At 41.3% G+C, this 25,638-nt stretch overlaps 1 protein-coding gene across 8 annotated transcripts in view; it reads right to left on the reverse strand.

The window, feature by feature from the left end:
* C2cd3 (C2 domain containing 3 centriole elongation regulator) overlaps nt 1–25,638 on the reverse strand; it is a 98,621-nt gene that overhangs the window by 31,671 nt on the left and 41,312 nt on the right. For all 8 annotated transcript variants that reach the window (XR_014999550.2, XR_014999549.2, XR_014999551.2 and 5 more), the window contains 11 exons: nt 24,107–24,592; nt 22,333–22,484; nt 19,845–20,091; nt 16,867–17,047; nt 14,014–14,197; nt 12,790–12,962; nt 11,395–11,518; nt 9,545–9,813; nt 8,851–8,940; nt 7,334–7,936; nt 4,131–4,466 (listed from right to left, as the gene is read on the reverse strand). Coding sequence is in view for 5 of the 8 variants with exons in the window: in XM_085682879.2 (XP_085539005.2) it covers nt 4,131–4,466; nt 7,334–7,936; nt 8,851–8,940; nt 9,545–9,813; nt 11,395–11,518; nt 12,790–12,962; nt 14,014–14,197; nt 16,867–17,047; nt 19,845–20,091; nt 22,333–22,484; nt 24,107–24,592 (2,845 nt within the window). In the remaining 3 variants the exon portion in view is untranslated. The remainder of the gene's footprint in view (nt 1–4,130; nt 4,467–7,333; nt 7,937–8,850; nt 8,941–9,544; nt 9,814–11,394; nt 11,519–12,789; nt 12,963–14,013; nt 14,198–16,866; nt 17,048–19,844; nt 20,092–22,332; nt 22,485–24,106; nt 24,593–25,638) is intronic.

Genomic DNA, 25,638 nt, shown 5'->3' on the forward strand with positions numbered 1-25,638 from the left:
CAGAAAACTTCATATGCACTGTAACTCATAACATAGGTAGTCTAAAATCAGCTGCTTGTTGGCCTTGAGCAGTGACTAGATATACAGTATGAGTTCACAAGGCAACCACCAAGTCAAGCATTATAAGCTGCAAGAAATACTACAGATTTGTTACTGCTTGAGTTTTGAATTAATTTCTGGTCTCTGTAAGATCAGAAACCTCTCATTGCTGTCAAATGCTCTGTGATTCCCACACTTAATTATGTAACCCATAAGAGGTGTGACCCACAGGTCAAGAAGCTGGGCTTCAGGTATCACAGAGTGCTGGCAGGGGCCTCGTTGTGTAAGCACCTTTGCTCTTTGCTTGAGTTCCTCCTTCTACCTGACATGTTTTGTATCCCCCCTCCTGAATCCAGCCTCAAATTCACAGTCCTCCTGTGTCAGCTTCCTTAGTACTGGAGTTTGAGGACTCTGCCACCAAGCCTGGCTCACTAGTGACCTTCCTACTACCACCACTTCACTCTAACTCCCCCAGCTCGTGTTTCTCTCGGGACACATGCTCTCAAATCACTTCCCATAATAAAATTCTAATTCTAGATGTACATAAATCTTGCTTTGATCTTTCCCTGCCACTGCTCTGCAGACCCAGCTTGAGCCTTACTTTTGAAGCTACTTGTAAAGGCAGGCAGCGCAGGTCTGTCTGGTTCCCCCTCTCTCCTTATGAGTGAGAACTGGGCTTGTTCACATTTCTGCACAGAGTTGGGTTCTCAAACACCTCCCCCCTTTTTTAGGCTTTTTTTGAGAGAGGATTTCTCCATGTAGCCCTGGCTTTTCTGGAACTTGCTTTGCAGACCAGGCTGGCCTCTAATTTACAGAGATTCACCTGCCTCTGCTTCCCAAGTGCTGGAATTAAAGGCGTGCACCACAAGCACCAGGCTACCAAAACACTGTTTAAGGAGTCCGAAGGAATCATTATACCCTAACAACACACACTGAGAGCAGCTAAGGTTTGAGGCAAACCAGCTTTACAGCACTGAACCTCTTCACTCCATTTCCAGAATTTTTAAGTAGGAAAAGTATTTTGTTCAAGGGCAGTGCTGTTTCAGTGAGATTAACTCATATTTAGCTAACACTTTATAAATGGTTTCCTTATACACTAAACTCATGCTAACGACACCTCTGAAAAATCAGGTAAGATAAGTGTCACAAGGCAAGACAGGAGGCAGGGAAGCCAATGGCTGGCCTACCACACTTCTGGTGAGTTAGTAAGTAGAAGATCAGCCATGATTGGCTGACTCCTCCACGGTTTCCCATCTAATAGTTCTAATTCATTCCATTGAGTGAAGAGAAAGCTTGCTTGCTCTCTTAATATGAGCCAGTGAAAACCTTACAAAGGCCAGTTTTGTGTGTTAAAAATATTTAGTCCAGGGATGGAGAGATGGCTCAGCAGACGCAGGAGCTAGCCACACAAGCCTGATGACCCGAGTTTTACCACAGATACTCACTGAAAGCAGGGATATGCAGCTATAACTCAGCACTTCCCCAGTGAGATGGGAGCCAGAGCCGGGCCAGTCAGCATGGCGCACACCGCAGAGCAGCACCGAAACAAGGAGACACCTGCCTCACTGACCTCCCTCAACAAGTCCTCTGGCCTTCACATGTGCACTGTGGCATGTGTATACATGCAGGGATACACACAATCAATATAAAAAGTTAAAAATAAAAAATAGTATGGTGCTATGAATTTAGCATAAATTGACATTTCTGTGCCAAATGTGCACAACCTGAGTCAGATTTGGTTCTTGATCTGAGGAGAGAGACAGACAATGCAGGACATCTGTTCTTCAGTTATAGCACACACTGCCTCAAAGCATTCACCTTTGTTCTTCAGCTGTCTCGTGTCTTGTATAATGCAAGAGCATAAATAAGATTATTGAGGCCGACTTTCTTTTCTTTTCAGACAGGGCCTTGCTATGTTGATCACGTGGCTCTGAACTCCTGGAATCAAGCAATTCTCCTGCCTCAGCCTCCTGAGTAGCTATGACTGAAAGCATGTGCCACTGTATTGGCCTCAAAGCTGCTATGTGTTGTTTTTTGAGACAGGGTTTCACTGTCCTGGAACTCACTTTGTAGACCAGGCTGGTCTCAAACTCACAGAGATCCACCTGCTTCTGCCTCCTAAGTGTTGGGATTAAAGGCATGTGCCATCACTGCTGGGCTCAAAGCTACGTCTTAAAGGAGGGTGCCCCAGAGATTCTGTAACAAATGCTCTTGTATTTTCAGAACCACAACTACAGTGGGGACCATGGTAAGTTTGTAGCTGTCCCATGTTCAAGTTTTAGGGTTGTCTGTAAATCATCAGCATGCACTTTTTACAAAGAAACCATTCATTCCATTCCAAGGCTCAAGTTCAGGCACAGTGAGAATGCTGTTGGAGGCAGGAGCAAATCCAATGTGACGCTGAAGCACGTGAATGACGCGGAAGCTTGACAAGGTACGCTAGTGTACAGAAAACACATATCCCCTCAGCCCCATGTTCTTAGAAGACAGAAGTAGAGAGGACTCTCTGATGAACTCAGATGATATGTTTAATAGTCGAGCAAATGTGAAGTAGGTTCGCTCAAGATCACAAATCAGTTACAACTCAGCTAGAGCAGGCACAGTCCTCCAATTCCCATTCTGGAGCCCTATCATGCCATCATGCAGAGGGCTCATGTCTGCACTTCCCCGACTTGGCAGGTGCACACGTTTATGATGGAAGGACTATGTGGAATATCCGAATACAAAGGCAATCTCTGAAAGTCAAGTGTCTACATTGATGTGCCATTCATTACCTGGCTGTGACAAGAGGCCAAGTATCAAATGATTACAAGTTAACTCAGTCAGAAATGTGAGAGGCTGTGCCTCATAGTCACAGAGCAGACTATATATGTTAGCTGTATCAAGAGAGTCAGGAAACGAGAACACAGAAAAAAGTGACATATTCCCTGACCCAAGGACTAGAACCAGAGACAGTATTAAGTACAAAATAGTGTGACTCAGTGTGAGAATGTGGCATGTTACAGGACATCTTTGGGTGCACAGAGGCAGGCTTATTGCTAATGGGTGTGACAGAGGTAAGCTTCAGAGTGCCGGCATCACTTTAGCCAGCTCTAAGGAGCTGCTGAATGTGAGTGAACGTGGCAAGAAACAAAGCTGGCAAGGTTGCTGAGGCCTGATGGGCAAGATTTTATGTGCTATATCACTAGGGTGGCAAGTGATAGAAAACCAACCAAGTATTTTAACCAATGGAGAGACAAGGTCAGATTTGCTGGCCAGACATACAGCCTAAAGAGGGAAGGTAACAGCAAAGCGAAAATCTTAGATGCCAGGCTAACGAAGGTAGGGAGGAGGTTGTTTTCCTTTGCAGTCTGGTAAAGTGTTTGGGCTTCTTTGTCTAATAGTGTTTCTTTAAAAATGCATAATCCAAAAGACCTAGGACTATAAAGAAATCTAAGTATACTTGTAGCTATCAAAACTTAGAACTCAGTGATATAAAAGTACATGTTTTATTAGTAAGACCTAGATGTAGCCCATAAGTGCCATAAATTCAAATAACTGGTGAGAATAAAATAATATTCTAAGATCCTACAATGACACATGATGTTTGTGATTTCTGTGGCTGTCAACACTGTAGGCATTGCTCTTAATACAATTTTTTTCTATCTAGTGTCACCAACTTCCAGTTTTCCTTATAAATCTCCTGGGGACCTAGTGCTAGTAACTCCTAGTCATAGTCCTAGTGCGAAGAACCCACTGAGGACCTAAGTGGGCAGAATGGAGGAGGAGGAAGAGGTTGTGAGACAATTAAAGAAGAGAACTATTTATTTGATGTGGACACTGGATCTGGATGAGGAGGAGAGAAGCACTGAGGGTGACATCTGATTTCTGGACAGCAGTTTATGGTCTGCAGCATTTATACAATTGGCAAAGTTGGCTTTAATCTCAGAAAGGCTTTCTTGTTACTTCAACCTTTAGGCTTATAAAATATAATTATCGACAAAGAGGATTAACCATCCTTGTAGGTCCTGGCATAATCTGAAAGCTTTGTGAAGACAGAGAGCACCGCAAGGAACTGGACGCCTGCTTTTGGGTAAGTCTGCAGAGCATACCTTTCAAGCTCAAGTGCATGGCTCTCTCCACCAGGATGCTGACTGTAAAAGTCCCCTCCAACTCGGAAGGGCCCTCCTGGGCAGGGCACACCTCAGCTGCAGCGCTGCAGCTGACCTGGGTGGAGGCCGGAGTCTTCTGGAGGACACAGGGTGGAGACAGCTGGAGCTCATCGCTTTTTCTGGGGAGTTGCTCAGACTCACTGTGGCTGCTGCAGTCTATGGAGTCCAGATCACGAGTGGGCTCAGTGAGAGGGGAAAGAGGGGAAAGAACCACGTGAATTCTCAAGGCAGCTCCAGAGAGGTCGGAAGCATTTCTTCCAAACAGAGGATACACACCTGCAAGAGAATGGAGGCAAATAAGCCTGGGTGACAGAAAATATCTCTCGGAGACTGCTCATGGGATTCTTTCCTGCAATAGGACCACAGGTCTCAACATACCAATTTCCAAAAAGAATCTGAAGTTAGTATATGTAAAAATTTTGTCTCTGCCCCTACAATGTCCAGTTACATCCAATATTACATGGTGACATTTCTGATTTGAAGCCAGAACCAAATACTTTGCAGTCAGGCAGCATTGCTATGGAGAGAATTCACACCAAGGGGCACCAGGTAAGGACAAGAGGAGCCCATCTTCTCTTCTGCATGCATACAGGCTTCTACTCTTAGATCTCTCCCCAGTGGGAAGCTATTCAGTGCTCACATCAGCCTCTTTACCATCTGAGTACGACCTGGCAACACCCGCTAGGGGAGGCAGGAGGTGACAGCAGAGGAAGGGAGGCTAAGGGTACTAACAGCTGTGTCTTTTCTGTACCAGAATTTCAGGGGGGTCAATGGAGATGCCAGCATCGTTCTCCCAATAATCAGTGGATTTCAACTTCATTGACTTGCTGGATCTTAAACTAAGATTTTACTTAGTGTAGAAGGCATCAATAATTCCTTCTGAATCTTTTTGCTAGATTCATTCCTATTCAAGGAAAAAGATGTTACTGTCATAGATGGCAGTAAGACAACTTTTTTTTGTCTCTTTATAGCCTCTTTTCTTCCTATACAAATTACCATGACTCTTGCAAGCAGAAAATGACAGTCATTATGAGAGGAAAAAATGCCCACATGCAACCCAGCTCGTCCTTACTCTCATATGGAAACAGGTTGGATGGCTGAGTGATGTGGATGACACATTTAACAAACACATTAAACATCTTGTTTAAGTGGATACAAACCTTACAGTAGTGGGACATGGAAACATATGACAGACACAGACAATCTGAAAAGTATAATAGTCTTTTTGGAAACTTAATAAAAAAGGAGTATTTGTGATGGAATTCTGACCCTTGACCTATATTCTGTGTTCCAGATCTATTTTCTTCAGTAGTGAAGTTAAAAGTCCATCTAAAAAAAAAGTTAGATCAAGTGAGACTGACTCATTTCAAAAACCTTTTCTGTAGCTTCTATGGTGACCTGAACTGGGCTAGATAAAATAGATCATGTAGCATTTGAAAAGATACTTCATAGGGCCAGACTTACATCTACTGGGTCCAAAAGGAACCCAAAAATTTGGACAATCACCCAGACTCACTCATTTCTTATTTTTTTAGATTGGGTTGTCTGTCCAACACAGGTTAGAACCTTAGGCCTATAATCCCAGCACCTGGGAAGCTGAAGAAGGACTGCGAGTTTAAGGCCAGTCTGAGATACATCACAAATTCTGCTCCAACATAGGATATATCTTAAAACTTTGTTCCTAAAACACCAAGTAAGCAAGCAAACAAAAAAACCCCACCCAAACCAAAACCATACCAACAGCAAAAGTAAAACAAAACAAAACCCCCAAGGATCAGAGGAGCAGGAGCCACGCTGAAGAAAACAGAGTCAAGTCCTCATATCTTTAACCCTACAGAGCAGGGAAACAACCAACTTTACAGGAGTGTTAAACTGAGTCATGTCTGAACAGAAGCTAGTCAGGGGCTGCTGTGAGCTCAGCAGGGAGTGCTTGCCAGGCTCACAAGAGACCCAGGGTTTGATCCCCAACACCACATGAACAAGATGTAGTGGTCCTTGGCTACACAGTGAATTTAAGGTGATGCTGGGCTATGTGACACATGAGACACAACAACGAAAAAGAACTTAGTTGGCTGCCTTCAATTCATGCCACATCATAGTCACTGCACCCACTTTTCTAGAATGCAAAGCTCTGACTTCTCTATCCAAAGTCCCTTGTAATGATCCTTCACAGTTCTTAGAAGAAAGACCAATGCTTCTGCTTTGATGAGACTATTCTCCTGACCACTGTTCTGATTGCAGTGCTTTGTAACCTGTGTTCCCCGAGACCTGGCTGGTCCAGGTTACTTACAACATCTGCAATATACCCAACTGCTTCACACCTCTGTATCTTTAGAAAATCTTTCTTAGCCGGGCATAGTGGCACATGCCTTTAATTCCAGCACTCTAGAGGCAGAGGCAGGTGAATCTTTGTGAGTTTGAGGCCAGCCTGGTCTACATAGTGAATTTCAGGACAGTCAGGGCTATGTATAGAGACCTTGTCTCAAACAAAAACACTGTTCTTTTCCCCTTTCCCTGGCTTGTTCCTAATTCCTAAATCATTTTGGCTGTGATTCTGTCCTTTGATCAACCTTAAGGACTACGAACCTTCACGGTCCCACCAAACCACTGAGAACACTCTCTTTTTAGTTCTTATACTTCACATTCTTTGTTTATGGTTGTAGTCTTTATTAGAATATAAACACAATTAAGTTAGGAATTAATTCTTATTCATATTTGAGTTCCCAGGGCTAATATATATGCAATAAGCACCAATGAATATTTGAAACAAAAGTACACAGTGCACTCCATTTGTAAAATGTAATTTTTCCTCTCTGCCTTATGAACCAGTTTAGAATCATGCAGCTCTCTTTACAGTTCCAAGATGTGCTCACCAGACAGGATGAATATTCTGAGAACCATCCTGAGAAAAGAAATCCTTGGCAGGTATTCTTTTCAATTAGGAGCTAAACCATCACCCTTAATGATCACACAGGCTCTTACACATGTGTTAAATGTAGTCGCTGAGATTCACTCAACCTTATTCTACACATGTTAACTGAGTGCTTAGGATAATATAGATACTATAGTACATGTTCAGATCTGATGAACTTACGCTGAGAGAAGGTACCCAAACAAAGAGTTAGCCCTGAATGTTCACTCACCACTGACAGTTAGTGTTCTTAGTGATTTTTCCCCAAGTCTGGACAGGTCTACATAGGCTGAGCCGATCCAGCTGTCAGTCTGGTGTGGCCTCTCTAAATTGTCATTGCCATAAGCTCGCCACACTTGGATCTCTAACTTTTCTTCCCTGAAGTACCAAAGCAGTGACTGGCTCCGAGTGACTTCTGCTCTTTTGGATGCCTTGAAAGTGATCAGGACCTGGTTTCTGTTTGTAGATTCCTTAGGCTTCCGGAGAGGGGTCCAAAAGGCTTCTTGAGTGTACAGTTTGTACCGAAGGTAGCAGTAGGTATTCTTATGAATGTTCTTGTGGCCAGCGAGTAGCACACAGTGCACAGGAAGCCAGAGTCGTGGGGTGGAGATGGTGACAGTGGCTGGCACCTCTTCTTCCATCTTGACATGATCCTTCAGGCTGCTGTCAAAGGTCCAGCCCAACAGCTCAGCAGCTTCCAACACTCGCTCTCTATCTCCAGGATGTGTGAAGGAAACAGAAAGCTCCAGGCCTCCTACAATCTTCTGCATAAACTCCAGGTCCTGAGGCAGGCCTTCATCTTCTGGCAAAATGACAGGATACCATCCTGTGATCCCTTATTGGGAAAAGGAAAAGACTTTTAATCCTTGTCTCCAAAGAGAAAACACATATCCTCTTTATAATTCAAATTCCCCACTACCCTGGCCCAATGCTGAATAGAAAACATACCCACATGAGTTGGGAGCCAGTCTTTCTCTGATCACTGAGAGGCAATGCGATCAGATAGGAAGGATACGGCAGGAATTGGAAAATCTGAGTTCTTTCTTTGATTGAGACCCCAAACTAGTGGTTTATTCTGAATAAATCATTAATCTCTCTTCTCATTTCTATATGGCACACATGGGTAAATTCACACTGAACTTATTTACTGAAGTTGTTATAATTGCTGAATGAAACAATGGTTAAAGTGCTATAAGAAAAATGAAATGTTATCATGGCATTGCTAGTGCAAAGGAAAAGGAATGGAAGGAAAGTCAAGTGTTCTGGGGTCTAGTTCCTGAACAAAAACTGTATGTATTCGTCCATGCCATTATATGGTTATCTTCATTCCATTTGTAGTGGAGGACAGGAGAGTGAAAAGAATCGGTGAATGCTGACTACTTTTCAAGTTCTGCTACTCAGCAGCTGTGTGGTTTTGGCAAATCAGCTTCTTTGAGTCTTTCGTTTGTCAAATGTATCCTGCTAGAGGTTTGTCACGAGGCTCAAATAAACCTGAGGAAATATGTCACAACATGCTATATATGCAGAGGTATGGCCACTGCCGCCATCACCATCACCATCTTTCCTAGAGTAGGGTGAGTCTGACCTCTGCAGTGATTGGGACAGACCTTCCAATGCCTCAGAGAACTCTGACGAACCTGGGTGCATTCACAGCGTGTCTCTGGGGGCACCCTTGTGTATTTTGCATGGGAGGTAGACAGGATTACCTCATCAAGGCAGCATCAGCATAAGATTTCTCAGGATCCTTACCAGATCTCTTGACCAGTAGATCTTTTGTTGGAACTTTTACTACTCCAAGCAGATAATCCTTGCACGACTGGATACTGGCTATATCACTGACTGTTAAGTGAAGCAAAAATGAATAATTATTGGTGGGCTACTGAGGCCTGTTTACAGTATACTCCTAGAACACCTCATTTCTACACACGAATCAGTGCTGAACTGATAAATCAGAGATTATCTTGCTTACATCCTAGTCAGAGTCTGAATGTCCTTCAGACATTTTACTCAGACTTTCCTTCTACAGGCATATGGGAAAGGTATGCAAACCACATGTCTACTCTTTGATTCACCCATCAACATCTGAACACAACTGCTGTTTCCTTCTACATTCTTGCATACATATTTCACATGCTTATTTTCACTATGTCCTTTAGAAGTTGTAAATATTATGCTGGGCAGTGGTGCACACCTTTAATCCCAGAACTCGGGAGGCAGAGGCAGGCGGATCTCTGTGAGTTTGAGGCCAGCCCGGTCTATAGAGTGAGTTCCAGGACAGCCAGGGATATTAAACTGAGAAAACTGTCTCAAAAAACAACCAACCATAAAACGAACAAGAAAAGATTATGAAAAACTTTTCAGTTTTTCAGTTTTTCAGGAAGGAACACGCCATCCACAGCAGGGCCTCATTTGATTCTGAAAGTGACGGTCATTCAGTGCTTACCTGACTTGGTATTTTCATGATAGATTGCAAAAATAATTTCTGCATATTCCAATAGCTCTGCCAGGAAACACGCTTCTCCACTACAGTGCTGAGTCACCAGGTTACAGGAGAACTCAATGTGATGGGCGAACTCAGGGCAGAAGGAACAGGCCACAGGACGGGTTCGGCGCTGCTCCCCCTTGGGCAGGAAGGAGAGATGTGTGGTGACAGAAGCGTTGACGCCGACGGTGGCACTAAACTCTACAGCAGGCTCCTGCTCAGCCAAAGCCCTGCAGGAGGCAAGAGAGGAGTGAGAAGAAGACAACACTGTTAGAAATCAGCTTGCGTGCCCAGGAGAGAGCTCTACTACTCACACAAGATCCAAGCTTAACAACACTTGTCTGTCTAGGCTTTTCTATCTTGGTCACGCCACAGTGAGCTTTCATAGTAACCTTGGTATGACGAGATATTGCATAAAGTGGCCCTAAAGAGGAGTACACACTGAGAAGGTTCATGGGGTAACAATGTGGACATTGGAAAAAATACTAAAACCTGTTATATCATATATATTAAAGTTTCCCTATTATATATTTAATAATGTATTTAGCATATTAATACAGAAGTACCTAAAGATAATTTATACATAAATAAGCATACCCTAACTTGAAAATATGCTAACTTTAAAATTTAAATGCCTAATTAAAATTGCTTAGACCACTGCTACTGATACTGGGAAATTCAAAAGTTTTAATTTAAGAAGTAACCTGATTAAAAACTGCCCTGAAGGGCTGGGATAAGGTTACTCTGTCACCACGATAAAGTGAGAAAAAAACTAGACTTCTCTGTAATCTTATCTAAGAACACACCAAAGGCAAGATCACTCTGTAAACCTAACACTCCTGGCTCACACTGCCTAAAATGGGTGTCCCTAGTAACTTAGCAAGCTCAAATGTGACTCTAGTCTTGCCTTCCCTCCTTCTAGATAAAACGAAGAAAACCAGTGCAGCAAATCTTGCTCCTCTGAGCCCTTTCCTAGATCAGCACATCCCAGCTGGATGGTATGCATCCTTAGTGGCGTCTTCTCAACTAAGATGCCTTCTGCTTCTCCATGGGGATTACTTTTTGATGTTGTGATGAGCAGTAGACCCAACTTTGGAACATTCCTTTACACTGTGTGAATATGTCACTGTGATTGGTTTAATAAAAAATTTGATTGGCCATTAGCTGGACAGGTAGAGGTTAGGTGGGACTGGCAGACAAAAGGACAAAAGGAGAGCATGAAGAAGAGGAAGAGTCTTAGGAGTCTTAAGGAGATGTAGAGGAAGCAGAATAAACAGAAAGAAAAGGGACATCAGTAGGGGAAATGTGTTTAATGTGTTCAGAAGCCAGAAGCAGACCAGAGGCTGGAGCTTCGGAGGAAGATAACAGATGTGGGTCCTTACAAATCTGCAAGGACTGTGGCTATCTTTTAATAGACATACGGTCAAGGTTGGAGTTAGTTTTAACAGGTCATCGGTCACTATGCTGAGAATAAATGCAAGCACACAGCATGGTTTGAGGGTGCAGAACATAACCATGGCAGGAGGGGGCTAAGGAGGACAGAACACAAAGTTGTTACAAAGTGAAGAAATGGATTTGCAATAACAGTACCAAGAGTCTTCATGCAATTTCCTGAAATTCTGAAATGCTTTCTTAACAGAAAGTCACAGTTAGTGAAATGAAAATTTTTCACAAGATAGTCATCCACACGGGAGTATCACCCTGGACAGACTGCACCACAGGAAGGTCTGTCAGTCACCCAGGCGGGAGCACGCACTGGACAGACTGCACCACAGAGAGGTTTAAGAAGCACTCTTCTAAGGTGGACTTACTTGGCTGCTGCCTGAAGACCACAGGCTCTGATAATCTGGACTGAGATGGAGACAGTTCGGGCAGCAAGAACTCCCTCTGTTGTTCTTGGGCTACGTCGGTACCTCAAACCCACGTCCAGCAAACCTGACGAATGAGAACAGGAAGAAAAACACTAGGTTGGCCAGAAGGATTTCTGTCCTCCTAAACCATTAGCGCCTAGCCAGGGAGGCAGAAGGAGGATGAGCACAATCACAGTGAGTGACAGAAGAGATCTGTCCATGTTATATACTGTACTTCATGAAATCATATACCATTTTTTTTCTTTTTTTTTTAAAAAAAGTCTTCCATGCTAGCGCCTCATTCCAGAGATAGCTTTAAAGAAGAACTCAACAAGTTGAATCATGGGGCTCAGGAGGAATAACTTAATCTTAATAAGGCAAGATAAAACCTTTGGTTTTAACAGATACTCTTTAACAAGTATCACACAGTAACTTGACTTAGAAAGTTAATTCAGATAATTTTGCAGGTTGAATTGCCTTTCTGGAAACCATCAGTTTGTAATACTATTTAAATGCCAAATTCTTGTTAAGCTCTTTCAAGTTTTATCTGTATGTCTGTCTGTCTGTGGTGGGAGTCAGAGGACAACGTGTGGGAGCTGGTTTTCTCCTTTCATCACGTGGGTCCTGGGACTGACTAGGTTATCAGAGCTGGCAGCACAGGCTGAGTCATCCTGCTGGCCTTATTTAATGTTAATCTTCTCCTGTGGCTGGAGAGATGGTTCAACAGTAAGAGCATTTGCTGCTCTTGAAGAGGGCCCGCTTTCAGTTCTTAGATCCATGTGGAGGCTTCAAACTGCCTATAATTCTAGAAAAGGATCTGACATCCTCTTCTGACCTCTGAGGGTCCATGCATTAGGTTCACAGACATATGGACAGGCAAATACCCATACACATAAAATAAAATAATTTTAATTCCCACATATGTTCCATGGCAGGTGTGCCCTCTGCACATATGTATGTACACATACACCAAATAAGTTTTTAAATCTTCCTTAGAGTCAATTTCCAATCCAAGCTAATCACATCCAGAGTCCCACTTCTGCTCATGTTGGCTTAGAATAATTTTCTAGGGTACCTATAAATTACTTAGCATTTATGCTATGAGGGCTTTTTAAATGCTTAAGTGTTCAAGGTAAAATGAGACAAGCATCATGTATACAGAGTCCCCAGAACATGAGTTTTCTAAAATTACATGCAAAATTTGCAATATATATTCTACACTCATCTTTCTAAGAGAGGGTGAAACTCACAACTCTCATCAGAGACTCAAAAGCATAAATACCCCAAGTGAAGAATAATTAATCCAACAAGAAAAAGGATATTTATATACAATGACTTTGAAAAGTCTTCAATTACCTGATGACTGGTTCTTCAATTCTTTACTATTCTCAAATCTGGGAGTTAATGGAAGATTAAAGTTCTGCATTCCCACATCTTCATGGTACTGCATGGTCACCATTGCACAGATCCTTGATAATGGCAAGGTTCCTTTGGCAACCATCTGGTCCCTTACATTAGGATAATAGTATCTGAAAACCACAAAAGCACAAAATGCCAGCTGGGATAATCAGGTGGATGAACAGTGCAGCCTGCCCCAGTGATAGTTTTCAGTAGCTAGTTACCTTTGGAACCCAGCTGTCTGGACTGGTGGTGTACGGTGGTGGCTGGACTGGCAGGATATACTGCCTATTTATTACACGGAAACAACCTTATAAATCCTACCCTCGGCTCAGGATGACTTACAGCTTTCTGCACGAGGATCTGCAAATGCCTTGGGTCCTCTCAAAACGTCCACCCTAGAGCAGCACAGGTGGCTCTAGGCGAGACAATCTCCCTCTTCCCCATGACTCACCTGTGTTTCTAGGCCTATGACAGTCTATTTGCATTAGGATGAGAACCTGCTAGAACGCACTCTATCTTCTTTTCATGTCAAACTAATCCATTCTTAGATCATAAAGCTGTACCATCAGAGCTAGGTGGTTTTAAAAATCTATTTTTTTCTGAGTGCAGAAAGTATTTCTGTCATGTGACAGTACTGTTTATGATCCTATTTTTCCTTCCTTTACATTTCTTTGTATTCTCTTAATCATTTTAGTAGGTTTCCTAGAGGTGCGGGCGAGGTTGACATCTACAATCAGGCCAGCATTCTTTCCAGAAATCTATCAGTGATTGTAACATTAAGTGGATTCACATTTTGTGAAGACTATTTTTCTAATGGTGGGAAAAAGTGAGTTTAGAAGTGGGGAGAACAGTTGGAAGGCTGTTACAGTAGTTAGGCCTCATATAATAAAGACCTAAAGTAAACTAAATGGTAAGAGAATACCAAAAATGGTGAATGCACTGCATAAAGGACAGTAGGGAATAACACTAATGCAATTTTACTCTTTGCTCAGGAAAGCCTAACATATAAATCCCATATACAAGCTACTGTCAAATATAAAAAACACAAAGCAAGGAAGGGCATCCTACTTAGCTTCTTATAACAGTTCCATCTGACCAAGGACAGGGCATTTCCTGCCATTATTGTTATGACTGGGCATTTCCGTCCTAAGCAAGGGGATTGGGTTGTCCATACTGTACCTGCACCAGACTTCAAACTGGACTCCACCTCCAGGCACAAGCCCCTGGGAGGAAAAGGCACTTAGCAGGAGCCTTTGCACTGGAACTTCAGTTGGCAACAGGAGAGAGTGATGGTGCTCGCTATTAAAGATGGGATCTGGGACACACAGTGTGGTTGAAGTTCTAAAGGGCTTCAGAGTAATTCCTTTGGGAAAGAAAAGCAGTTGAGAATATCTAACACATAAACAGCTATATTTGCAGCACACTGACTTACAGACATCGCATTTAATTCTATCCTCATGATAGTTCTGTGAGAACAGATGAGGATATGGACACCTTGTAGGTATTAAAGATAGTAGCTTCCAGACTTGCTACAACCTGCATCTTGGAACTGGATTACTCCTAGCATTTCTGTGGTTATGGTACAGTAAGTACCATGGTAATACTGAACAGATCCCTTTTCTGGTGAACAGTATATGAATATTCAAATTTTCCATGTCCTTTCAAACAGTTACTAGTCTCTTAAACAATTATACCTGTCTCTATGAGAAAGAGTTTTCATGAAGGTTTAGATTTGCATTCTTTAAAAGACTGATGATGCCAAGTGTCTGGCTATAATTTGTCTCAAGTTTCAAGTGCTGGAGACTCAGTCCCTAGTGTGGCTATCTTGTGAGGTGGTGGAACCTTTAGGAGGCAGGATCTGGAGAGAAGTGCTTAGGCCACGGATGGTACTTCTCTCAGGAGGGTTAATGCTAGTCTTCTGGACTAAGTTCTTCCAAGAATAAGTTTGTATAAAGTAATGCCATTCTATGGGCTTGGCCCTTCTAGCCTTCTGATTTGGCTTATCCATCATTCTGACGCAGCCAAGTGGTTCCTCAGTAGAGGCCAAATCAATGTCACCTCCAAAATGGAGCTAAATGGATCTTATTTATTTCTGAAAGTCCCAGCCTCAGACATTTTGTTATATCACCAGAAGAGACTAATAGAGTAGTTTTTTTGTTTGTGGTAAAGGAGTTAATCCCAGGACTTTATATATGCTAGGTCTAGTACAACTGCTGAGCTACAACACCAGATTGTTTATTTTGAGACGGTCTCACACCAAGTTGTCCAGACTGACCATAAACATGGTCCTCCTGCCTCAGTTTTACTTTATTTTTTAACTAGGGCTCAAGTAGCATAGGCTTATCCTCAAACTTGCTATGCAGTCATGGACGACCTTGATCTTCTGATCCCCCTGCTTCAATCTCGTAAATGCTGGGGTTTCAGGTGAGCATCACCATGTCTGACTTACGTGGTGCTGAGGATCAAACTCAGGGCTCTGTACATGCTAAGCAGGCACTCTACCAACTGAGCTACATTCGAGTCCTGATTTTAAAAAAAAATGTTTTTAAGAGTTTGTAATATATTCTGTACATAAGTTCCTTCTTTGAACACTAAAGTAATATTGAATCTGCTAGTCAGACATGCAGAACGATTAACATTGCTTCCTATCAAATGAGAACAAACAAGGCAAAACCCTGAATTCTTGTGTTAGTTCTTGGAGATGATCAGAAGCTGGAGAGAGAAAGGGTAAGGCAGTATAGTAACAGACACTCTGGCTCTTGGTCTAGATCTTTTTTCCCCCCTTTCATCCTTTCTTTCATGATGGGATCTCATAAGGTATCCCAGGCTGGCCTTAAACTTTCAATCCTCCTGACTCAGCCTCCCAAGTGCTGAGATTAACAGATGCATACCACCATGCTTGACCAGGGTTGGAATACTGTATTCGGCCCTTGTTAATGAGTTGGTTCCATGCAAGTTGCTTAATGCTTCTGAAGTCTGTTTTCTCTTTTGCAGAATAACAGAATAGAATCTACCTAGAAAAGTAGTTTGGCTGGGCAGTGGTGGCGTATGCCTTAAATCCCAGCACTCGGAAGGCAGAGGCAAATGGATCTCTGTGAGTTCGAGACCCACCTGGTCTACAAGAGCTAGTTCCAGGACAGGCTTCAAAGCTACAGAGAAATCCTGTCTCGAAAAATCAATCAATCAAATAAATAAATAAATAAATGGATGATAGATAAATAAACAAAATAAATAAATAATATATAAATAAAAATAAATAAATAAAAATAGTTGTTTGTAGTGTTTAAGATTATGATCTACACGAGATACAAATCATTGATGGTCTCACTCTCAACAAATGTGGACATTTTTTCCTCAGGAACAATAGTCCAACATCTTCAGTTCCCTAAAGTATTCATGGTGACTTTATAAAGCATGACTATTACAAAATATCAACACACACGTACACACACATACACACAAGCAAGCATGTAAATAAGGACTAATATGTAAAAGACTGATAGATTTAGGCAAAGGATACACAGAAATTCTTTGTACTATTTTTGTAAGTATTCTTTAAATATAAATCATATCAAAATAAAAAGATTATATGAATCCATGTTTTGTTATTTGTTTCTACAATAGAAGTATTGAAACAATGGTCAGAATACACCTGGAAGACACTTTGCTTGAGAAACCTTGTTGAAACCTTCCAAAACCAGAGATTAGGGAAACCCTGACATATTTTCTAACTCAACACAAACAACAAAGTGCACCAAGAAAAAGTAAAGTGCATGAATGTTACTCCATGTTATTAATGTACATGAAAACATACTATGAATACTATGACCATGTCAAAAAAAAAGTAGTTAGTTAAAAAGCAAAATGAAAATTTAGGCCATATTTTATGTTACAAGTCCACATAACTTTATCCCTAGGTATGATTGGAAAAAAACTAACAAAATAGACAACTCTACTCAGGAAAAACACAGTCTTAAGTACGTTCAATGAAAGACCCAAGCATGATTGAGAAGATGTGGTCTCCCAGCCTACCATTTTCAAGGAAGTCAGGTCCTTGAAGCACACTGGGTTGGGAGTCTTGGAATGGAAAGTGGTACTGAACATAACAATCTGCTTCTCCCCAGACTGTTGTCTGAAGGGGCATGAGCCCTTTGACCATCACCACATGGAACTCAAAGTGGTGCTCCATCAGTCGGTTTCCTTGGCCTTCTGGCTACGAAATGAAACAGATACTGGTGAGCTTTAAAGATGAATCTGTTTAGAATACCCTTGCTTGCCTATGAAGAAACCTAACAGAAATCTATGTTTAGCTCCCACGACTGCTCCTGTAAGCAGAACAGGCAGGATTTACCCTACACCATTAAGACTGAGTCATGTTAGGAAGTCCATAAATAAGATTCAGTGCATGAGTGAAACAGGAAGATGGTCTCACTCTCAACAAATGATAAAAATGAAGGTGATAAAATTCAGCATCTGTTGTTGATAAAAGCTCTCAGAACATGGGATAGGGCATTACTTTCTTAACAGGAAAAAGAATATGTGTTTGAAGCACCAGGTATAATTACTTCTAAATAAGTTGGGGATAATGCTGAGACTTGGGGAGGTAGTGAACACATGGTTGCTAAGGGTATTATTTCATAACCACTACTGGTGTGCTTATTAAGTGTTTACCATGAGCCAGGTACTCTATCCACACTTCCCGTGTATTAGCTGGTTAACATGCGTGACTGTTAACTATAGCCAGGCTCACAAGCTCCTTGACCCTGCAGCCCGCGTTCTTTAGCTCTACTTTACACAGCCTCAGCAGGCACTAGCAACCAGTTAACGAAATTTTTCAAAGGATGAATTCAGGGTTCAGCTAAGAGTGGGACGACTGGTTTAAATAACACCTAACTACAAATCCAATAAATCTAGAGAAGATTGCATTAAGTACTTGTTTTGAAACCCAAAAACATATGTAAGCAATACTGGTTCAAAAAGTTTCCTTTGGGAAATAGAAAACTTATAATTTGATCCCTGGAAGAAAAAAAGTGGCAGAGAAGCCCTCTTAAGAGTCATGGCAGCTGTTAAATTTGGCCATATGGCACTAGAGCAACTTAACTGATCCTGCAGATGGAGAACTGGATGAAACGCAGTGTAAGAGGGAAACAAACGTGTAGATATTCAGCCATAAAGGCAAAAAATCTCCTAGGGATTTCCTCTGTGGATGTACCCTCAGAATCATGTTCTAACTTCCAGTATGACTCTAATAATTTCTGAGTCTATACTGCAAGCTGAGGGACGACACCACCTGAAAAGACTTGCGAATATTATAGATTATTCTTTATCTGTGCTTTTCATGTGACTTTCAGTTAGTAATTTATGACTCCTGGAATTTAGTACAGTGACTTTGATTCTGTTTCACCACCTACTAAAAAAATGTCAAAACTCATTGTACGCAGCTATTATAAAACTAAACATGGAAATGTAGGGCAGTATACCTTCTCAATCGTGCAGCAATGAATAAAATAAATTACTTCTTGGTTATTAGTGAAAAACAAGGCATTTCACTGTCACTACACTCACGTTGTCAATACACAGGGATTTTACAGTCTTTTACTTGGGTCTCTCTCTTCTCTCTCTCTCTCTCTCTCTCTCTCTCTCTCTCAAGACGATTTAGCACATTGGATGATTAACACCTGGTTGTCCAAACAGTTCTTCTTCTTCTTTTTATTTATTTATTTATTTGTTTATTTATTTATTTATTTTTTGGTGGTACTGAGACCAAAACCAGAGTCTTTTACACATTAGGTAAGTTATTAAAAATTATTTGTTTATATTTTATGTGTATGTGTGTGTATCTAAGTATATGTATGTATACCACATGTCTACAGGGTGTTGGATCCCCTAGAAATGGAGTTATGGGAGTAATAAGCTGTCTGATGTACATGCTGGAACCTGAACCTGGGACTTCTGCTAGAGCAGTAAGTGCTCTTAACCACTGAGCAATCTCTCCAGCTCCAAAAGTCTTCAGTGTGTGTGTTTTGAGACAAATGTTCATGCAGCCCAGGTTGGCCTTGAACTTACTACATAGCCAAGGATATTACTGAGTGTTTGAGTCTCCTGCCTTTACCTTCCAAGTGCTGGGATGATGGATACTTGGCATTGTGCAGTCCTGGTGACAAAACACAGGGGTTCATGAATGCTAGGCAAGCACTCTACCAATTGAGCTACATACTCAGCATACTAGGTTAGTTCTTTATCAATGAACAGTATTTCTAATCCTAGGTTTTGTTTATAAATTCAGTGAGCTAAGAGTGATATAAAGACCATTTAAAATATAAGAGAATAATACCAATGACTCTTCTGATTTAAAACAAGCACTTGTGGGGCTGAGGAAAGGACTTAGTGTGGTGGGCTGTGGTTGTAATTCAAGTACTAAAGAGGCAGAGAGGGCTGGAACGATGGCTCAGTAGTTAGGAGCAGTGGATGCTCTTCCAGAGTTTGATCTGCACACCCTTACAACAGCTCAAAACATCTGTAACTCCAGTTCAAGTCCGATGCCCTTTTCTGGCACCAGGCACAAACACATGGTATATAGATGTATATGTATATACAATTGAAACATCTTACATATAAGATGAAAATATTATTAAAAAAATTAAGATAGAGAGCAATAGAGAACAGTCAGTGCTGGCCTCTGGCCTCCACCTGTACACACATGTGCACATACCCAAATACATATACACCAAACACACACACACACACACACACACACACACACACGCCTGAAAGGAGGGCTCCTGAAGAATGACACCTGAGTTTAAGTACTGGCACTTACACACATGCACTTACACAAATAATGTGAGCATGCACATACATACCTTCCCCATACAAAATCAAGTACAAGTAAGTATAAAGTAAGTGCAAGTTATACTGTTTACTGGAGCCTTTCACTGGGTAATGGTTTCACTCAAATGTGTAAGAGAAAATGAGACAGTTTTCTGTGAACCATAAAGTTAGGTCATTACCATAGGAACAGATGCTACAGGCGACTGGTCCAGGAAATGGGCTGGCCTAGGGCTGAAGGGAGGGAACGTTCCTTCTTCATTCTTTAATCTTTGCAGCATCATTATCTGATCTGAAGAACCCATGGCTAAAAAGACTCGAAGGCTCCCATTTTGGTGGCCTGAGAACACATCAATCACAGGCATATAGCTGTCGACAGCAACAACTGGGTACCTGGCATCAAGCAGCAGGCGAGAAATCTTGGGATCTCTAGGGAGTAAGAGACATTGTGAATGAGCAAATAGCAACTATCAGTCATATCAGACTTGCTTACTTGGCTTATTTTCTCAGTTTGTCAGAAATGGCTTGATAACCAGAAAAATAAATTAGTGCTTTTAAAAATATGATTCTGTTAGTAACCAAACTAAAATTACAAGGCAGGAAAATTCAGTTTGCAGTAAGTACAGGGCTAGGAATGAGTCCAGGTTATCTTTGTGCCATGGTGGTGCCAAGCCCACTGTCTGCAATGGAACAGTAATTCAGAGGAAACTTGCTGAATTTCATTATTTTATACAGTCCATGTGGTCAACTAAGAAAGGTAGATCTCACAGTCTGAAAGGTAAGATCTCAATAACAGTACCAATGATATTTAGTAATCATTAACCACACAGAAGCATTAAGCATTTCAAAGTGTTTTTAACCCATTTACACTGCAAAAGTTGGTATTAACCATTATTAACAGGTAAGAAAATCTTATTCAAAAGGTTAAGTAACTTAGCTAAGGCTACACGGCCAGCAGGGATTCAAGTTGAACTGGGATTCAACTATTGACTCTTCTGATTATTTTTTAGCTTTAACTAATTTATGTATGTGCATGTGTAACTTGGGAGTGTGCACATATGTCTGCACGTGCACATGGAACCTGGAGATTGTTGTCAAGGTTTTTCTTGATTGATATTATTTTGAAATAAGGTCGCTTACTGAACCTGAAGCATCAATCTGGCAAAGACTGGCTAGTCAGGAAACTCCAGGATTCCCCTGCTTCTACTCACACAGTGCTGGGTTTACAGATGCATGCAATGGTACCGAGAAGAGAATTGAGGTCCTCATGCTTTTGCAGCAAGCACTGTGCCAGCTGAGTTACCTCCCAAGCCCCTTATTTATCATCATACTGTTCTACCACTGAGTTATACCTCCAGTCCTGAACTATCTGATTCTAAACCCAAATAATTTTCTTTTACCAGGCTGGCTCCTGGTGCTGTCACTTACTTGCTATATAGGCTTAAATCATCAGTTTAACTTTTTACAGTCTGATTTCTTATCTGTAAAACATAGGCTATGAGTATTCTATAAAACAGTTGTTAGGACTAAACTGAGACAACTCATATAAAAAGTCAACTAAGGTACTTGGTACACAGTAAATGCTCACTACTGTTTTGTACTTGATCAGCAAAGGATAGGATCTACTGGAATAAGAAGGGAAGCGAAGGGAGGATAACAGATCAGATGAATTTCACAACTAAAAAGAGTTGATGTGTGTGGGTGTGATGTGTGGTGTGTGTGTGTGTATTAGCAGTGGTGGTAGTGAGCTGAAAGGCTAGAACAGATATTGACACCCATGGTTTCAGCAGCATTCCTCAGCCTTGTCATGTTCAAAGTTACCATCATAAATACTGACCTATCTATTCCTGCAAGGCAAACCCATGCATTTTCTCACTAGATCCTCACGACTGCTCCACAAGTGAGAAAGTGGATCCAGTATCATCTCCATTTTAGAGATGAGGGAAAAGAAGCCAGAGACAATGAACTCTCAAAGTTACAGGACAACTTTCTTCATTTGTAAAATAAGAACCATGATAATACTTCATGAGGTTACACTGAAGCTCAAGTGAGATAATGCACAAAGAAGTATTGACTGTAAAATTTACAACAGAGCCATGCTTAGTGCTAAAGCAATTAAAAATCTGCCCTTTGAATCAAACAGAAAAGGAAGTTTGTAGATTAGAAGTAACCAAGTTAATTAGGGTTTGACTAGTTATTAAAGAGATGTACATATAGTTAGCAAATCTCAACTTGTTAACTTGTTACAGAAATCTTGAGAACACATTGACATTCATGATGGAGAAGCCAACCGTTAGCAGGAAGGCTACCTCTGGCAGTAGAGTTTTTGAGTAGTGGACCCCAGGGCCAGGCTATCTAGTTATAAGCCTGGTTCTACTCTTATAATGTATGCAGCACATAATTAACTCCTCTGAATTTCTATTCACTCTTCTACACATGCATCAGAGGTTGCTATGAAGTCAAATGCTTTAAAGTCCTAAGGCTCTTAACAAACTCCCGAAACTGAGAAAAGTAGGGTCTGTGTGTCAGCTTTACAAAAGAACAAAGAGCTGAAAGTTTGTGAACCTAAGAAAGGCTTTTGGGAGATTCTACTCAAGCTTGTACATTCAAAGAATTCATCTTCAGTCTATATGAAGTTAGAGATGAAGAATAAAGAGTACTCCTATTTACTTGAATGACATGTAAAACTGATGGAGAGGGAGTTTCACCAGCCCGAGCAGCTTGTCCTGTCCTGGGCTCCGCACCTTGTTCCAAGTTTCAATTATCATCACATTGTTCTTAAGTCTTTCCAGGTATCTGGAAGACAGCGAAACCGGAATCACCTGGGAAGAACAATCAGGAAAAAGAATTTCCAACACTGAAAAAATTAATTAGTACTTTTTTTACTCAACAAGTATTGACTGAAAGCCCATATGTACACATAGTACTATGCTGAAGTTATTAAAATACAATCCAGTCTGTATCCTCACAGAAACACAGTCTGCTGTAAGAGACCAACACATACAAAAGACAGCTACCAGCCAGTAGGGGTTCTCTCTGATGACAGGGCCCATGAAGGGACACAGGGCAAGTTGTCAGGTATGTCAAATATGGTGCCTACCAAACTCACCCAACCTTTCCTAAGGTAAAGTGATCACTTTTAAATCCTGCTGGAAGACATGTTATTTTTAATTAAGTGTATGTGTGTATTGTCAGTGTTTGGGTATATGCACGGAGGCTGCCTGATGTGGGTGCCAGGAACCAAACTCAGATCCTCTGTAAGAAAACTGCACATTCTTATCAAGAGTCATCTCTCCAGCCTGGAGAAAGAGCTTTGAACCCTTTATCAAAGGGTTGCCAATCCAGTGCCTAGACAACACTTAATAAAACAAATAAAAAACCCAAAAATCCCCTCTGTTTAACATGTGTCATAAAAAATAGCAAAGCCAGCTATTCATCTGGATTTTTCATTTAAAACTATTCTAGACAAAGCTAGCCGGTAGTTGAACTACGGATTAACGGTTAAGAGCAGCTCCATTAAATTAATAGTGGTGGCGAGAGGCCACCAATTGAAGGACCCCAAGTGGGAGGACAGCTTTGAATTCTTATTTGCACATTCTTACAGAATATCTGGTACAGGCTAGGCAATGCTAGTGTAAAGATGCTATAGACACACCCAGGTGCTGATGTCCAGCCAACAGTCAGAGAGCTGACCCTGGAGGGAAATGTCTGACTTACACCGAAGTATCGATTTGGAAGTTACCTTCACAGAATGAAGATGAAGCTGTGGGAATCCATGTGTCCACAGGAGAACAGAGAGACTAGAATTCTAATTGTGGGAGCCTAACACTTAAAGCTAGAGAAGGAGGAAGGGGAGTGTGCTGCAGCCTCCACCTTTTCCCAATGGAAGGCTGCCTGCCAAACGTACTCAACCCTTCCCAAGGAAGATAAGTTAGGTTTTCTCTTGGTCTTAAGACTGAAAGCGATCAGCTGCTAAGTCAGGAAAAAAACCAGAGTGGCTTGCTGTGGGTGTAGCTCAGTGGTATAGGACTTGCCTAACACGCACAAGGTCTTAGGTTCAATCATCAGTGTCATAAAAAAAACCCGCATCAGCACTAAAGAACTAAATTCTACAGAAGAATCAAGAGATGGATATTAAAATAGAGAATAAAAGAGAGGAAATACATAACTAAAAAAACTGAAGAACTTAGAGACACGAGAAAGCTGGGGAGTTGAGATTTTACCTGATACGTTTAAAAGAAGCAGAAAGGAAGAGAATCTAGAACTTGGGCAAACAGAGACAACAGAAACAAGCAGAGATCAAAACTTTGCGCACCATCAGTCCTACGACAACAGAGCACACCAGACAGCTGCCAAAGCTTCTTCCAGGATGCAGAGTACACTTAAGATACATCTGTCTCCTGCCCCCACAAACCACAAATGGACAAGAAACATACAAAGCTACCTGAGAAAAATTAAAGACAGGCTGTGCCGTGCCCCACGAGATGGCAGACGTGGTGACTTCCTCTGTGCGGAAGAGCTTGCACTTTAAGTACACATTGCACGGTGGTTTCTCCGGCTCCCCAGAAACAAAGTCTTTCCCGTCTGGCACCATCAACAGCACATGTAACAGTAAGGCACTTTCTCTGCTTGACCCATTGGTTTGATGCACTAAGTTGTGATGCGGCACAGTCATGGCGTCTGGAGAATTTGAGGATACAGGGTTTGCTGACTTTGGGTTAGGAAGCACTAAATTTTGTATTTTCCTTGCAGTGTCCTCATGAATTTGATTTGAGTTCTGTGGGTTTTGGGTGCAGGTCATCTCCTGGAGTGTTTTTCGTGCCATATCTGGACCGGTAGCAGCAGAACGTGGAGTGTGTTGGGTGCTGCTGCTTAACTTAGCACTGACACCAGTGAAATCCTTGTTGCCTAAAACAAGCTCCATGGTGACCTAGAAGACAAAAGGAGAAGAGTCAGTGAGAATATCTCATAGAACTAGAATCAGAATTCTGGAGCTGACAGCAAACTTAAGAATACATTCATCCATCCTCAAATACTAACAGACATATACGTCAACCTCCCAGACTAAGAGGATCCAGGCAGATTATTTACCAATTATGATGACCTGTAAAATCACTTTGTAAGGGAAAATAAGGAAATGCTAAGAAAAGGATGGAGACATGTATAATTGACACAGATCATATAGCCTAGTGAATAAGGTAAGAATCTATCAGTTCACACCAGTGCAAAATTAACTTCTCTTTACCATTATACAGAACAATGTCCATCAATAAATGCTCATAGAGCTGGATACCTCTGTGGTAGAGTAAGTACATAATGGGCATAAAGCTCCAATTCCACACCTTTTTTTTCCCCAAAACTGGATAAAAATAAAAATATAAAGCACAAGGAACATGAAGCCAGAACTCACCATTTTAAGCCAAGTGTTGCCCTAGCAGTTGAGAAGCAGAGGCAGGCAGACGCCTTGTGAGTTCGAGGTCAGTCTAGTCTACATAGTGAGTTCCAGGACAGCCAGGACTACATAGTGAGATCTTATCTCAAAAACAACAACAGAAAAGAAACTGCCATTTTATAATTATCCTAAAACCATGATTGAGGCTGAGTTAGTTAGAGCACATCTGTCATTCCTGGACTTGGGGAGGCTGAAGTAAAGGATCAAGAATTTTAGACTATATATTGAAGGCCTCTTTCAAAAAATGAAACAAAATAAAAAATATTTAGGTAAACCAGTAGAGGGGCAGTCTACAAAATAAATAACTGGCTTATCTTAAAAATTACTAAAATATTAAAATAGGAAGGGCTAAAGAACCCTTTCAGTTTAAAGGGAATTAGAAAGAAATAAAAACATTAGAAAAAACTACTATAAAGGAAAAAATAAAGTATTGACACAAATGGTAAAATTAGTATAGATTGTAGATCACTCATGCTAAGCTGATTTTTTAAGCTCGAGTACTATGTATGATATGATATTCTTTT

This window comes from Myodes glareolus, chromosome 24 (assembly GCF_982192425.1).
Source record: "Myodes glareolus chromosome 24, mMyoGla1.1, whole genome shotgun sequence".
Taxonomy (NCBI): domain Eukaryota; kingdom Metazoa; phylum Chordata; class Mammalia; order Rodentia; family Cricetidae; genus Myodes; species Myodes glareolus.